Source organism: Venustampulla echinocandica (assembly GCF_003357145.1).
Source record: "Venustampulla echinocandica strain BP 5553 chromosome Unknown scaffold_1, whole genome shotgun sequence".
In the NCBI taxonomy this organism is placed as follows: domain Eukaryota; kingdom Fungi; phylum Ascomycota; class Leotiomycetes; order Helotiales; family Pleuroascaceae; genus Venustampulla; species Venustampulla echinocandica.
In genome coordinates this window covers 394,636-408,401 of record NW_022474206.1, presented here as the reverse complement: position 1 = coordinate 408,401, position 13,766 = coordinate 394,636, and the positions used below count along the sequence as shown (strand labels likewise).

General features: G+C 47.2%; 4 protein-coding genes across 4 annotated transcripts; 1 reads left to right on the top strand and 3 right to left on the bottom strand.

The window, feature by feature from the left end:
• Positions 1 to 1,042: 1,042 nt before the first annotated feature.
• BP5553_02658 (HSC20 (HSCB), C-terminal oligomerization) lies at positions 1,043 to 1,810 on the top strand (the record flags this gene model as incomplete). Its single annotated transcript, XM_032011281.1, has 1 exon — positions 1,043 to 1,810. One exon carries the CDS (start codon positions 1,043 to 1,045, stop codon positions 1,808 to 1,810), a length of 768 nt encoding a protein of 255 aa, XP_031870974.1.
• A 1,885-nt stretch (positions 1,811 to 3,695) lies between these two features.
• On the bottom strand, positions 3,696 to 4,586 carry BP5553_02657 (uncharacterized protein; the record flags this gene model as incomplete). Its single annotated transcript, XM_032011280.1, has 1 exon — positions 3,696 to 4,586. One exon carries the CDS (start codon positions 4,584 to 4,586, stop codon positions 3,696 to 3,698), a length of 891 nt encoding a protein of 296 aa, XP_031870973.1.
• Positions 4,587 to 4,904: 318 nt separating this feature from the next.
• On the bottom strand, positions 4,905 to 9,788 carry BP5553_02656 (Uncharacterized protein; the record flags this gene model as incomplete). Its single annotated transcript, XM_032011279.1, has 8 exons — positions 4,905 to 5,119; positions 5,229 to 6,391; positions 6,494 to 7,130; positions 7,189 to 7,351; positions 7,419 to 8,401; positions 8,451 to 8,730; positions 8,782 to 9,525; positions 9,585 to 9,788. The coding sequence occupies 8 exons, from the start codon at positions 9,786 to 9,788 to the stop codon at positions 4,905 to 4,907; spliced, it is 4,389 nt and encodes a 1,462-aa protein (XP_031870972.1).
• A 984-nt stretch (positions 9,789 to 10,772) lies between these two features.
• On the bottom strand, positions 10,773 to 11,814 carry BP5553_02655 (uncharacterized protein; the record flags this gene model as incomplete). The annotated part of the gene is made up of 2 exons (XM_032011278.1): positions 10,773 to 10,904; positions 11,017 to 11,814. 2 exons carry the CDS (start codon positions 11,812 to 11,814, stop codon positions 10,773 to 10,775), a joined length of 930 nt encoding a protein of 309 aa, XP_031870971.1.
• Between the last annotated feature and the right edge of the window lie 1,952 nt (positions 11,815 to 13,766).

Sequence of the window (13,766 nt, the reverse complement as noted above, 5' to 3'; positions counted from 1 at the left end):
GACGGCCGATTCCGAAGGCTGCTGACAGCAACTCCCACGACTAACTGTACAACAAACACCAATGGATTTTCTTTATAGTCAAATGTCATATCATTTGCGATGTTAATTCGATATATTTATCGGCATGTATCAGACTCAAAGAAGAAATTGTCAACGGGACGCGATGATTCTCATGTGAGCGAACTGCAAATCAGCTCCGTAGAGACAGACAAAGGCCAGCTCACACCCCGCCCTATCAGAAGTTAGGTTGTAGGTGGCTATAACAATACAAATAAAGACTGTCGTTACTCCGTCTCGACTATCACCAATATGCCAACTGTCCATCTACACCCACACGATAAGGATTCAAATGTACTATGTCCATATCCACCAAGTTCGACGGAAGGTAAGCTGAAGAGAACTTGAAAGGGTGTTGTAGTCTGTCCTCCTGGAGAAAGTCGGGGAATAGATAGAATGAGGAAAGATAAGTTTATGTAAACACATGGGGATATTCAGTAAATGAGTCTCAGGTATGATTGCTCATTGGGCGGGCATCTGTATTCCATCACATAACTCAAAATACATTGTCTGTCCAATCGAGATTTAAGATTCGCCCATTCGCGATAACGAGGTAGCCAGGGTATTGATTCTGGCTCCTATGGGACGAAGTATCGTGAGGAGCTACCAGATAAGGTCCTTATGTACCTCATCGCGACAAATGGGACTTCCTGCTAGGTACAACATTTGCCTCGAGAAACTAAAAGCGTTTTAAGGAATTGAATTATTTCATTGTACTTCGTACGAAGCAAAGGCCAAAGGCAAACGACAAACCGAGGAGATATCTCCGAGGGGATGGTCTCAGCCTCATCTCCGGTCTCGGCTTTTTCTCGACGTCATTGCCCGAATTTTTGTGACCAGTCATCACGATAACTCCGTCGAAGCCGCGACAGCTCTGGTTATATTATAAACCACAACCCTTCAAACGATCTCCGTTCAAAATCTGGATATATTATTTGTTTATTTTGCATCCTCCGAGATACCCCAACGTTTGTCTGTGCTCATTATGCGATCCTCAATATTGCGGCAAAGGCAGCAGGTCCTCCAAACTTGCAAAACATCAACTCGACGCAGCTTTGCGACCAGCTCCTCACGAAACCCCAATTCCCTACCATCAATCTGCCAATCGTGCAGTAAAAGACCTACACACACTACCAGCCAAACACCCCTTCGGCGGCGCTGGCAAAGCTCGACCGCAAGCCCTCACTCGGCCACCGACACCGTCAGCGCCCACCCGGTACCGCCAACATACTATGAGTTATTTCCCGAGACACTGCCGCAAGGCCCCCCGCCCTCAGGGCCCTTCCATATTGACGTCCGCGAATTACGAAGAGAATTTCTGCAGCTGCAGGCAGTAGCACATCCGGACCGGCACCCATCTCACCTTAAAGCCCGGGCAGAAGGGACATCGGCGCGGATCAACGAGGCATATAAGACGCTGCAAAACCCCCTACTACGGGCGCAATACTTGTTAAGTCTGAAAGGAATTGATGTTGCAGAAGATGAGACTGCGAGGGTCGAGGATCCGGAACTTCTAATGGAGGTGTTGGATACCAGGGAGGAGATCGAGAGTGCGGAGGAGGGAGATCTAGATGAGTTGAGGAGGATGAATGAAGAGAGGATTGCGGCGAGTGAGAAGGTGCTGGATAGGTCATTTAAGGAGGACGATTTAGACCTTGCGAAGGCGGAGGCTGTTAGGATGAGATATTGGATTAATATCAAAGAGAGTTTGGATGCCTGGGAGAGGGGGCAGCCGGTTGTGCTTGTTCACTAAGGAGGGTTGGGATGGGTGGGCATTTAAATAGTCGCTGGTGAAGGGCATTTTAGGAGCGTCCGCGATGCATGATATCCAGGCATACGCTCAAGGAGTGAAATGTTCACGGCTATAGTATTGTAAAGATACCCATATTCAGGTTTTTTATTCTTTTGTATTCAGCAACGCATGCTCGAGATCAGTCGTCGAAATACGTTCCATGGGGCTAGATTCGGAGTGCTGAGCGCCTACCCTTTGGGTTTAGGGCTCTTCTATTCTTCGTTAGGGGAATCAACCCAAACAAGAAGTATACGAGGGATGCACAAGACTGAGAAATAATTACCGGTTTATCTATTACAACAAAGAGATCATCCACCTTATTCAACTAAAGCTATCCTTGACGGATAATGGAAACTGCTACGAGATGATATAGAATAGGATTCTATCCGTTCCGCTCTGCGGGCGATTCGTCACTGGCACTCGCGATAGTGATGCCCACCCGACTTTCACAAAAGCTAGAGCAAGACTCGCCGCGTCTTCCAACAAAATCGACACTCGACACTCGACACTCGTATAAGTACTATCAATTTCCTTAGAGAGGGAAGGGGACAGACGAATAGTCTCCTCATTCTATGCTTCATGTCTAAAAATACCTTGCCAAGGAAAATGATTTCGTCAAATCGGGGTAAAAGAGTGTTTGGGAGTTAATCGAGGGTTAATTGAGTATTGTAACAGAGGTGGTAGGTAGTGCCTCACTGCCTCTACATAGACAGGGATATGCCAAGGCCCATTGGTATTTAATGTGAAGTTTCACACCCTTTCACTTCAGCTCTTCTTACTCTGTTGTTCATAACTAAATATGTCAATCATCGATTCAGATCTTGCTATTTCGCCGAAGTCAGGCAAAGAAATAACCGAGTATGCCATCGATATGGGCAAAGAGTCTCCCACTCACGCCGCAGCCGACCAGCACGGCGAAGATGAGCAGCCAAGCATCGATTACAATCCAACTATCAATATAGATTCCAAGCTTTCACTTGGGTTGATAACGCTAGCGTTGATGTCCACGATACTCCTAGCAGCTTTAGATGTCAACATAGTTTGTAGGTTTACATCATAAATGATTGCTTATTGAGTCTCTAAAAGCAGAGTCGGCAAGAGTACTTGTGATTGATACCTGGCTGGCATAACACAAATATCGGCATATTCCATTCATTTAGTACATTTGATTTATTACCTTATTTTCCTAGGTGCATTAGGTACCTTAGGTATATATATAGGCTTTCCACTCATTAGATTAGAGAAAAATCAATCACTTCCATCCGTCCATCCCGAGCCCCATAAGCCAACATATTGCATCCCTAGATGTAAAACAAGATGCCTAGCGTGGAGTCGAGGCTAGCTTGTAGGCTTTGTGTCAAGGAGGCTATCACCAGAACCACTCTACGCATATGTCTAGCCGTCGGTAATGATGAACTCGTTGCATGCCAAGCCGTAAGAAAATACATACTTGATACCAACACACAATGAATATCCAATTGAACAACAGGAGCATTAAATGCCAAATTCGCAGACTTCACAAATAGCTTCTGAGGCCTTGAGTATAGTTACTATAAAATTGAAGCACCCAATTCTACGCGATATAGCCTTGGCCCTTGTCACGCTTCAAATGGAGACACAGACATCAGATTAAGGAGTGTACGCATGCCTTGTCCATAGAACTTGCGGACGACGCTTTGTGTACATGGGGAGCCTGTATGGAAAACTAGGCGTCTATAGCAGAATCAAGGGTCATCCCAGGCCGTCATATCGGGAAAGGGATGCTAGCAAAGTCTCTTTCATTGCAGTGGACAAGTCGTGGGACACTACCTCCTTTATTCGCCTAGCCAGATATCCCGCAATTTCCTTACTTCAGTAAATTCTCATTCTCCTGCAGAAACTTCTCTACTGATGTCAGATTAAACTCCTTACTAGCTTCCGCAGCGTCGTCACTCGGTACTTCACAAGTCCAAATTTGCGCATCCGCCATGATGGTGCTCGGCATGGCCGCAATCTCTTCATCTGTATAGTAATGAACTTTAATCGTCATGCTCATAAAGTCCCCAATCTTATTAGCATACTCCTGAATAGTCAGGGACTCGGCAGCTAGGTCAATGTGGCGCCCCGTGTATTTCTGAGGTTGGGAAACTGCTGCTGCGGCCACGACTCCAACGTCTCGAGCGTCAATCCACGCAATCTTAGCCTCGGGCGTGAAAGCCACCCTGAAGGTGCTGTCTTTCTCGAAGCCCGGGTAGTAGATATTCCTGTTAGGTGGCAAAAAGTTCTGCAGAAAGCGAGCGGGCCGCACAATGGTCCAATATTTGAAGCCGGCGTTGCGAACGTACTTTTCCACATCATCCTTCGTCAACCAGTAGTTGTACATCGACCACTCTGGGCCCCAGCGGGGAAAAGTCTCGTGCTGGCCGGCCCTCACCACAGAGGAGGCAATCATCACTGACACGGTGGGGGATGCTCGAGCGGCTGTGATTACGTTCTTTGCAGCTTGGGCGCCAGCTTGGGCAGGCAAATTCAGGAAGACGGCGTTCATGCCCCGCATTGCTACCTCCAGGGATTCGGGGTCATCCAAGTCCCCTTTGATGAGCGTGGCGCCTTGCTGTTGTAGACCTTTGGCTTTTTCGGACGAAGTATCACGGACCAAGGCGTAAACCTCGTGGCCAGCTTGAAGGCAGTGATGGACTGTGCCTGTGCCTTGAGCGCCTGTTGCGGCGGTGACGAGGATTTTCTTTGGCGAAGACATGACTCTGGTATCTTTGAGTAAATGCAATGATAATTCTGTTAGTAAGAAACCCCAATTGAAGACACGAGCCTGCTATATATAGATAGCGACTATTTAGTAAGGCATAAACGGAGATAAGTTGCGCCGGCCCGCTAAGCGAGCTAGTTAAAACAGGGTTACCTCATCCTCCCGCTCTAGCTGCTTAGTAAGAGACCGACTAATAAAAGTATTAGTATAGTCGGCTAGCTCCGCCTAGTAAGCGTTCACGTGCTTCTTCATCGAGTGAATCAGAAAGCTCTACTACTTCAAAAAAGCGAGCCCGAATCGAGTCTAGCCCTTTTACTCCCAAGTAGCAATAATATCTATAGTTGGATCAGTGATGTTATCTGTTGTCTCGTCAAAAGCGGATATATAACTCGCTGCTTGATCTCGGCCAACGACAGTATCCTGCTCGTGTTCAGCCTCCGGGACTGTGTTTGCAGTGCTACGATGTCTAATACACAAGTGCTCCATACGAGTTACGCAACCTGCGGGCAATAAAACATCACGTAAATCTGCGCACAGACAGCGTCGGTGGGTATTAATTCGCGGGGAAAAACAACGAGGGCAAAAATCAATTCCGCTACATTTGCTACTCCTCTGATGTCGAGTCAGCTTTCTCACTACTGACGCGGCTCTGCCTCTCCTGCGACACCACCTTGCCGTCTTCCAGCTTCACCAACACATTGCATTGGCTCAGGACCGTATTACGATGCGTAACGACTACTCGAGTACAGCTTGCAAACTTGGTCTCCATCACGCGATGCATAATCGAGTCCGTCTGATAGTCCATGTTGCTCGTCGCCTCGTCCATAATCACAATCTTGCTTCCCGTCTTTGCGTTATGCATCAGCGCCCTGGCCAGGCTCAGGAGCTGTCGCTGGCCCGCTGATAGCCCTATCTTTGTAAGAGGCTCATGCAGTCCACCGTGACGAGAGATGTGGTGCCATAAACCAACGGTTTTCAATGTCTCAGTCAAGACGGCATCATCTTGTTTCTTGTCTTCATCATCATTCATAATTTCCAGGGGCAGGAGATTATCACGGACAGTGCCAGGAATATCAACATGATCCTGCGGAATTGTTGTGATACTTTGACGAAGCTGCTCGCGAGGGATATTCGAGATGTCAACGCCATCAATGGTGATGGTACCTGTATGGTGTAAAAAGTTGAGGAGCGTCAAAATGATGCTGCTCTTTCCGCTCCCCGTACGTCCCACAACTGCTACCGATTCTCCCGATTTGATCTGGAAAGAAACATCATTGATTGCGCATCTAGCATCAGGTTCCGGGCTATATGAGGCTGAAACGTTCTTGAATTCAATTTCGCCACGACTCGGCCATGTCACAGCTTGCTCTGTGACGCCATCTTTGTCCTTTTCGGTAGGCGTATCCTTCATAAACGACTGCAGACGCGCCACAGCTCCCAATGAAGTCTCCAGAGTAGTCCACTCTGTAATAAGAAAGTTTAGATCTGCTTGGAGGTAGATCACAGACATCAATGCCAAGCCTAATCCGCCTTGCGACGAGGCGTTGACGACGAGAAGAGCGATGCTGACCAACCCACTCACTATTGCAGTGGTAATCGCGTTCAAGATAATCACAAGCCATCGTTGGACTGCATACATGTAGTAAAACGACTTTTGCGACCGGTCCAGCATCTCATACGTCTGCAAAAGTAGCGGACCTTGCCAACCATAGGCGCGAATGTGCTCGACGCCAGCAGCCGTCTCGCTAATTGTGGCAAATAGAGGCGTTTTGGTCTCCAAGTCTAGAATTCGTATTTGTCTAGACGTCTGCAGGTAAAGGCTCTGTAACACCCAGAGAATAGCGAAGAGAAATGGAATAAAGGCCACCATATAATATGATCCAGAGATAAGATACACGCACTGGATGATGACAATGGTCAAGCTGAGGAACACCCTGAAAACGCCATGCGGCAGCTTGAATGCAAAGAGTGTCATATCTTGACTGAATCGGTTGAGCAGCGCTCCGCTCCGTGATCCCGAGAGAAAGGGCAGCGTGGCTGTCATGACAGCATCAAGGAACAACTTGTGCATCCTGTTGGCAATCTTGGGCATCGTGACAATTTGCCATATCCAAACCATGAATGCCGAGTTGACAACGTGTACAAAGACGCCGATGAGCAGAGGAATAACCAACAGCTTGTTCATTGGGCCTATCGCCAGCCAGACTCGAGCCCATAGCTCATTCCAGGTGCTGAGAACTTGCCAAGCAAGAGCAGACGTTGCAATAATAATTAATAGATATCGCGGTACCGTTCCAAAAAGTAGTCTGTAGAGACTTTTGTCAGTGGCCAACAGCGTGTCAATTTTCTCTTCGTCCCCATTGCTCTCTTCGTCAAGCTTCAGGACGACTTCTTCCTCAAAGTCTTGGTCCTTGTCTCGGTTTTGTGACGCTAGTGCTGCTGTTCGCACAGCGACGATGTCGTTTTTATCGACATGCGAAGAAACGTGTCCAGAAGAATCGAGGACAAGGACTTGGTCGGCGTCGCTGAGCCATTCGACTGAGACACCATGTTAGCCTTAGAATAAGAGCTCATAAGACGAGCGAAATGACAGTACCGGCGTGCGTAGCTAGAACAACAGTTCTTCCTTGACGCTTCAAGAGACCATCGGGGGCAAGCAGCCGGGAGAAAATGATTTTGGCAGTCGATCGATCGAGGGCGCTCAGAATATCGTCGAGAATTAGAATCGGAGCTCGAGAATAGATGGCTCGAGCTAAGGCCTGTATTTCGGGAGTTCATTAGCATCGGGATAACTAACAGTTTCATTGGATGCTCCCAGTTACTCACGACTCTCTGCTTCTGGCCGCCGCTCAGCAAGCCTCCATTATCATTGCCAGTTTTGGCCTGATCGGTAATCTTGCCAACGTCATAGTCGAGAGCAGACGCTTTCAGTACTTCTTGATACCATTCGTGGTCATACTCGTTAGTGCCAATGACGGCTTGTCGAATGGTGCAGTTGGGAATCCAGGCACTCTGGTGACAGAAGGCCATATTGTCCGTTCTTATCTGGATCGTCCCCCTGGAGAGGGAACTTTCGCCTAAAAGGGTACGAAGCAAAGTAGACTTGCCACAACCGACCGGGCCAATAACGATGTTGAGTGACGCAGTAGCGATGTCAAAGCTCACTTTATCCAAGACGTTTACATGGTTTTCGGCTGCTAGTGCTGCTACTGAAAGATTGTTGACCGAGATTTGGACAGTTTCAGTTGCCAATGGCATCTTCTCTGATGTATCTGAGCTATTCGCAGCGGCTTCTTTTTCGTCCACATCAGGAGAAAGGGCGCTGATGCGATTGAAGGGCTGACGCGGGTCCTCGCGCTCACTCTGCAAGAGAAATTCTTGAATACGAACGAAGTTGGAAAAGCCACCGCCCAGCATTGGTGAGTTGAGAATGAGGGCGCGCAGCGGCCCTTGAAACAGAGCAGCCAATGACAAGTACGTGTAAAGCGACGAAGCATCGAGACCGTCTCTCCACGTGGTCCAAAAGACACCTCCAACAAAACCCGCGGTCATTGTCCACACCGTTTCGACGCTGTGATTTGCTTGAGAGATCATTCGAAGGTATCGAATCCGCAAGGACCGTTCAATTTCAGCTTCGCGGCTGCGCTGCATGAATGCCGTAATCGTAGATTGCAGACCAAGCATTTTAATACCTTTCAATTGTAGCAAAACAATGCTCATCTGGGCGACACGTTCCTGGATTCCTTCTACCCATTGTTTCTGAGCCTTTGCCGCCGGTTTGGTCATCAAAACAGCAATAAGACAGCCGGCTTTAAAAGATATGAGTAAATGTCCCCTTCTAACCTGGGGGCAATTTACCAAGAGCGATAGCAAAGGTGAGGACAAATGCAACCCCGACCATTCGATAGATGAAGTATAGACAACAGGCAACAGCAGGGATCGCAGTGGCAAATTCGTGCAATTCTATAATCAAATCGCAGATTTGTTCGACATCTGTGCTCATGAGAGTAACAGCCTCTGTCTTTTGGGCTGACACCAGCGTCAAGGCAAAGTTCTTCTTCGTGATTTGCGACACGAGGAGTCCACGAGTGAGTGTACTAGTCTTGTTGATATAGTACGTAGTCATGGAAATGGCTGTCTAGTAATGATATTAGCGATATGCTTCGATATACTCTTTTTGCCTGATTACCATCTTGATCAAGTATATGGCCACAGTTGCTAAAATGAGAGAAGTTGGTCGCCATCTCGGCTGAGCTTGTCCCATAGAAGCTACTGTCGTCTGGATGGAGAAAGCCTGAGCCCATTCGCACGCGGTCGTAAGCATGTGTGAGAAGACGGCGGGTCCTAAAGTCCAACGAAAAGCAACAACGCAGGTGTTGATGAGAGCCCATTGTGAGGTCTTGTCTTGCCTTGCCCAGATGCGATCAAACTCCGAGCTCAGCCTTTTCGATGAGTAGTCGGGACCGAGAGTAGAAAGGTCCTTCATGGCCAAAGCCTGCCTCCTACCTAAACGCATAGTTGGGTTCACCCATATAGCCAACGTCTGGTTCCAAAAGCCGCAAGTGGCTTCTTGAGAGATGATCTGGCCGGTGGAATCGCACAATGGCTTGGGAAACTCTTGCAACATGATTATCGCGAGTTTAGGTACCGCGGCAACGGCAGAAAGCGCCGCAACAGCGCTCAGACCATCCCTCATGAAGAAAGATCGAGTCTTGACAATGTCCACGCAAAATGCGACGCTCAACATGGCGCTACTTATGTAGGAAGAGTGAGGCGAGTGGCGGTATTCTAGTGTGTTCATAAGTAAGACGGCGGCAGCGCCAACCGCTGAGAGTGCTGTGGTCGCTTCGAAAATGGCATATGCACCACCAGGAGCCATGCTCCAGACCACTGCCTTGGCAACCTCTAAGCAAAAGAGAGCGATGGCCGCAATCTGAAATATCTAGTTAGTTCTTATTTAGTCTTAAGAAGAGCAAGATATGGGAGCCCTACCGTTAAGAGCCAAAAGTGCGTCCCAATCTTGGCAACAGCTGGTCTCTTCCTGTAATACCAGATGTGAAACGGGCAGGCAGTAATCAGAACGCCCAGAGGCGCGATGGTTAGGATTGCACTTTCAAACGTGAGGGAAAAATCAAACGAGTCGCCATATCCAGGACCGAGTTCGCGGTCAAGAGCGAACATACTGTTGATGGACATTTTGGATAGGGTGTGTAGGCAGCGGATGCCGCCAACTAGTTAGACGTGTATGTTTGACGCTTCGCGTCGCGTAGAAAGGACATCGAGGGTGACAAAAGTGAAGAAGCTAAGGATCTAGAAGACGGGGAAAGAAGAGCAACACGATAGATATTTAAACTAAGAAACTGAAGAAACCGACCAACATAAGGCGAGGTTGAAGAGGAGCGAATAAGGGTCTGTTCGTTCAGGTAATGGCAGTAGCATTACGCCAAGGCACCTTACCTATATAGGGGCACTTCTGTTGGACTCCGTATCAGAGGCTGCCACTGTGCATGTGAACGAACAGGTACGTACTTGTGGGACAAGTGGCCAGCCAAATTAGGTGGCCACTTGTCCCACAAGTACCTAATCCCTGCTTGGAGTTCATTTTGTATGGGAGAATCGTATAACTGCTCCAGAGCAATTATGCGCCGCCCAATTAGGCAGTCGAGTGTCTACCTGACCAATAGACACGCCACAGCGGGGTGTAAGGCCCTGAAGGGAGGCCCTGTAGCAGGATACGATAGTGTATTCTAGGCTCTAGCTATAGGGCACCAAGGCCTAGAGTGAAGCGTTAAAAGAAAACGCGATAGTAGATTACAAGTTCCAGCTATAGTATTCCTAAGTATTAAATATATTTATTTTTAAAATACTTTTATTTAAAGTTTTAATAATAATATCATATATAATAATTCAGCTTTATTTTCAGCTTTAAAATACTAAAGTATAAGTTTTATTATTTCTTAATTTAGTAAATAGTTAGTACTATACTACGGTAGCCAAAATCATAGATCCTACCGATTATACAGGGGTATAGGAGACGCGCCGCGCTTTACTGTTCGGTTATAAATGATTGAGCTACATCTTAGGTGGTATAGATATCCCTCCACCTGTGAATATTATGTAGCACAGTACCAATTCTGTTTTGAGGGAATTTCGACATATTCGACGGTTCATAGACTTCTGTCATATTGATAGGGCGTTGTCCTTAGCGTTGTCCTTGGTGTTGTCCTTAGCGTAGTCCTTAGCGGGATCCTTGGTGTCGTCCTTAGCGGGATTCTCTCCGGCAAACTTAGCGGCGGTATCTTTAGTAGAGTCCTTAGTAATATCCTTAGTAGTATTCTGAGTAGTATCTTAAGTTGTATTTCGTAGTATTATAAATAAGTATTTTGGAAGATCGGCTGAACTCCTGCATGCAGTACATGCACACCCATTTTCTTCCCCGCCCTTCTTGCTCTCTCAGGTGTCGCCAGAAGGTTGCCGAGCTACTAAAGGTGCGACCTTCGCAGCCATGTTTCCAACAACAGTATTGAGATTCGTACCCTTGCTTCTGTATGACCATGTCTGTGGGAATGATCATCGCTTGAAAGATCATCGCTTGCTCAAGTGGAGGTGGTGTATTAATAGGAACGACTTTCAAAGGGTTGATATCTGGCGAGAAGCTGGGGCTTGTGGTATTCCTTCTTTCTGCATAGTTGTTGTAATTCACGTCCATCATTTGTGCACCGCACCGTACTCCTCCGTTCCCCAATTGGGTCGCAGATTTAGGCTCAAAGATTTTATCGTCAAGTGAATTGCAAGATGTTGATACAGGTGCTCCATTGTAGCTGAGCAGGTCTTTATGCAACATTAATGGTGGTTTGTATGTCATCGAAAATCCAGAGTCTGTCGGTATAGAAAGATGGTTCAAAGGGTCTTCTGTCCAATGAGCCATTAAATCGCTAGAGGAACAACTAGGCTTATCCTCTAGTGGTTGACTCTCTCTGGAAGTGAAGTGAATTGATGTCGAGTCGTTGAACCACTCCTCCATCACGGAAGGTTTCTTGTGAACATAGAAATTGGCCGTGAAGAATGATCCGATGTGTTTTAGGAAGTTTGAAAGCTGGCAAAACTGAACCTGGGGGAAAAGGAGAGGCTGAACTGACAATCTCCTTATTGGTTTTCCCATTGTTGGTTTTCCCATTGTTGGTTTTCCCATTGTTGGTTTTCCCATTGTTGGTTTTCCCATTGTTGGTTTTCCCATTGTTGGTTTTTTACTGCTTTTTTATATGCAATGCGGTTGGTTTTCTCATTGTTGGTTTTCTAACTACGTTTTAATATATGGAAACTGAAACGGGACACAGTGGCGAGAAGCCCCGAAGGATCAATACCTTGTAAGTACGGAGAACCCCATAAAACCCTGTAAAGTGCCCAGTCATTGCTCTGCAGCGCCCTGTAGGGCCCTGTAGGTTGCTCGATCAACAGGGCCCGGCACCTGATATTATTTAGATAACCTACAGGCCCTTATAGGGCACTTTATCAAGCTCCCGTGGTTCTAACCACTAGAGAAAAAAGACCTTTTACCGGGTTCTCCGTACCTCAAACCAACAACAAGTTATCGTAGCGCGGTGGGTAAGGCTCGAGCTAGCGGCGGCTGACGTAGCTAACGTTCTCGGTGAAGATTGCCCATTTTCGTACTAGTAAGTGGAGGCCTTCTTCAACGGTCGCGATGTGGCCCTCCAGTAAGACCAGTAAGACCTAGAGTCAATGGGGGCTTCGTCTAGCCGGTTGATTCGCTGTAGGGTTGCGTGCTTGGGCTGCTGCTTAGCGGTAGGAGTGGCCGTGCGCTATCTACACCGTGCACTTATACGCGTCTTGAGCCACCGAACTAAACTTTACGGAGGTATACCTCCTTCCGAATTTCTATTGGCTTCCAATGCGCTCTGGTGAAGATGGAAAGCAGCAGGAGTTTTGGCAGGCCCGATGGAAGTCTTGGTACGCCTGAAGCAGAGCGGACCCACTAAACCCTTGGAACCGTCAGGTTCGCAACAGTCTTGGGGGGTTTCAACACTTCATATCTAAGAACCGTCTGCAGTAACTACAATGGTATTTCTGCTGATTCCCTTTTTCGGAAGAGATATTTAGTTTCTCACAAAAAATTGACTAATATCAAATTAATTACAAATTTATATTGCGTCATCTTCCGCCAGCCTTTACGAGGCTCTACTGGGTGGTGCCTATCTTTTTTTCTGCCAGCTTTCGAGTCGCCCAAGTGTGCGAGAGACGAAATTTGAAGGCTGGTATGAGCTCTGTGGTTTTTGGATTTCGAGGTGCGTATATTAGTAATAGTAAATGGGCAATGGCTCTGTGTTGCGTCTCTGTTGGCACGAGACTGTTTTTGGCTTCACTTTCTGCTCATAACTGCGCGTAGATCTGTATAAAATCAGACTCTGGTATATAATTGAAGGCGACTGGAGGGTCCATTCGCGAAACTGCCGCATGTGAAAGACACCTTGCTGCAGCTACGCTATGCTGAAAAGATAAGGATCGCAGAGGCTACTTGTACTATCACTTCCGTGAAGAGACAATGTCCAATCCAGAAAGAAGCTTCATGTAAACTGCCTTGGGGGAAGTTCCCATTGCGCAACGGTAGATCTTGTCCGCGATAGTTGATAGATTAAAGTAAAAGATTGGGCAGGTATTCTCAGGTGTGGTTTGCTTTGGCCGAGTCTTTTCGGCATGGTTTGAAGTAAAGAAGAAGTGTGTTTTTATGTTTTTCTGCTTTTCTGATAAAATGAAATGAACTTATAAATAACGGAAGTGAGATAAGGAAATGATTTATTTGTGTGAAACGAGTGTATTGGTCAGCTGTGTAAGTGAATGACTTGGTCTTTGACCAGAGCTTTACTAGGACGGTATTTGATGCTTGAGAGGGTTGGTAGGACATCTGATTAGACGTCCCCTGTTTCCCTTTGAGTATTCTACCCATCTTTTCGGGCCCGGACTGTCCCCAAAGTCTTCCGTGATTCCCTACCTTGCCTCGGCTTTTTTAGCGACTAAATAAAGTGCCTAGGATAGCCGGTATCCTAATTTGCAGTGTCCTTGAGGCGGGGAGACTCGATTCCTTCTTTCGGTTACTATATCCTAGGCCTGTGTTCGTAATCTTACAGCATCACGCGTGACCGTGCTGTTGCAAGGCTA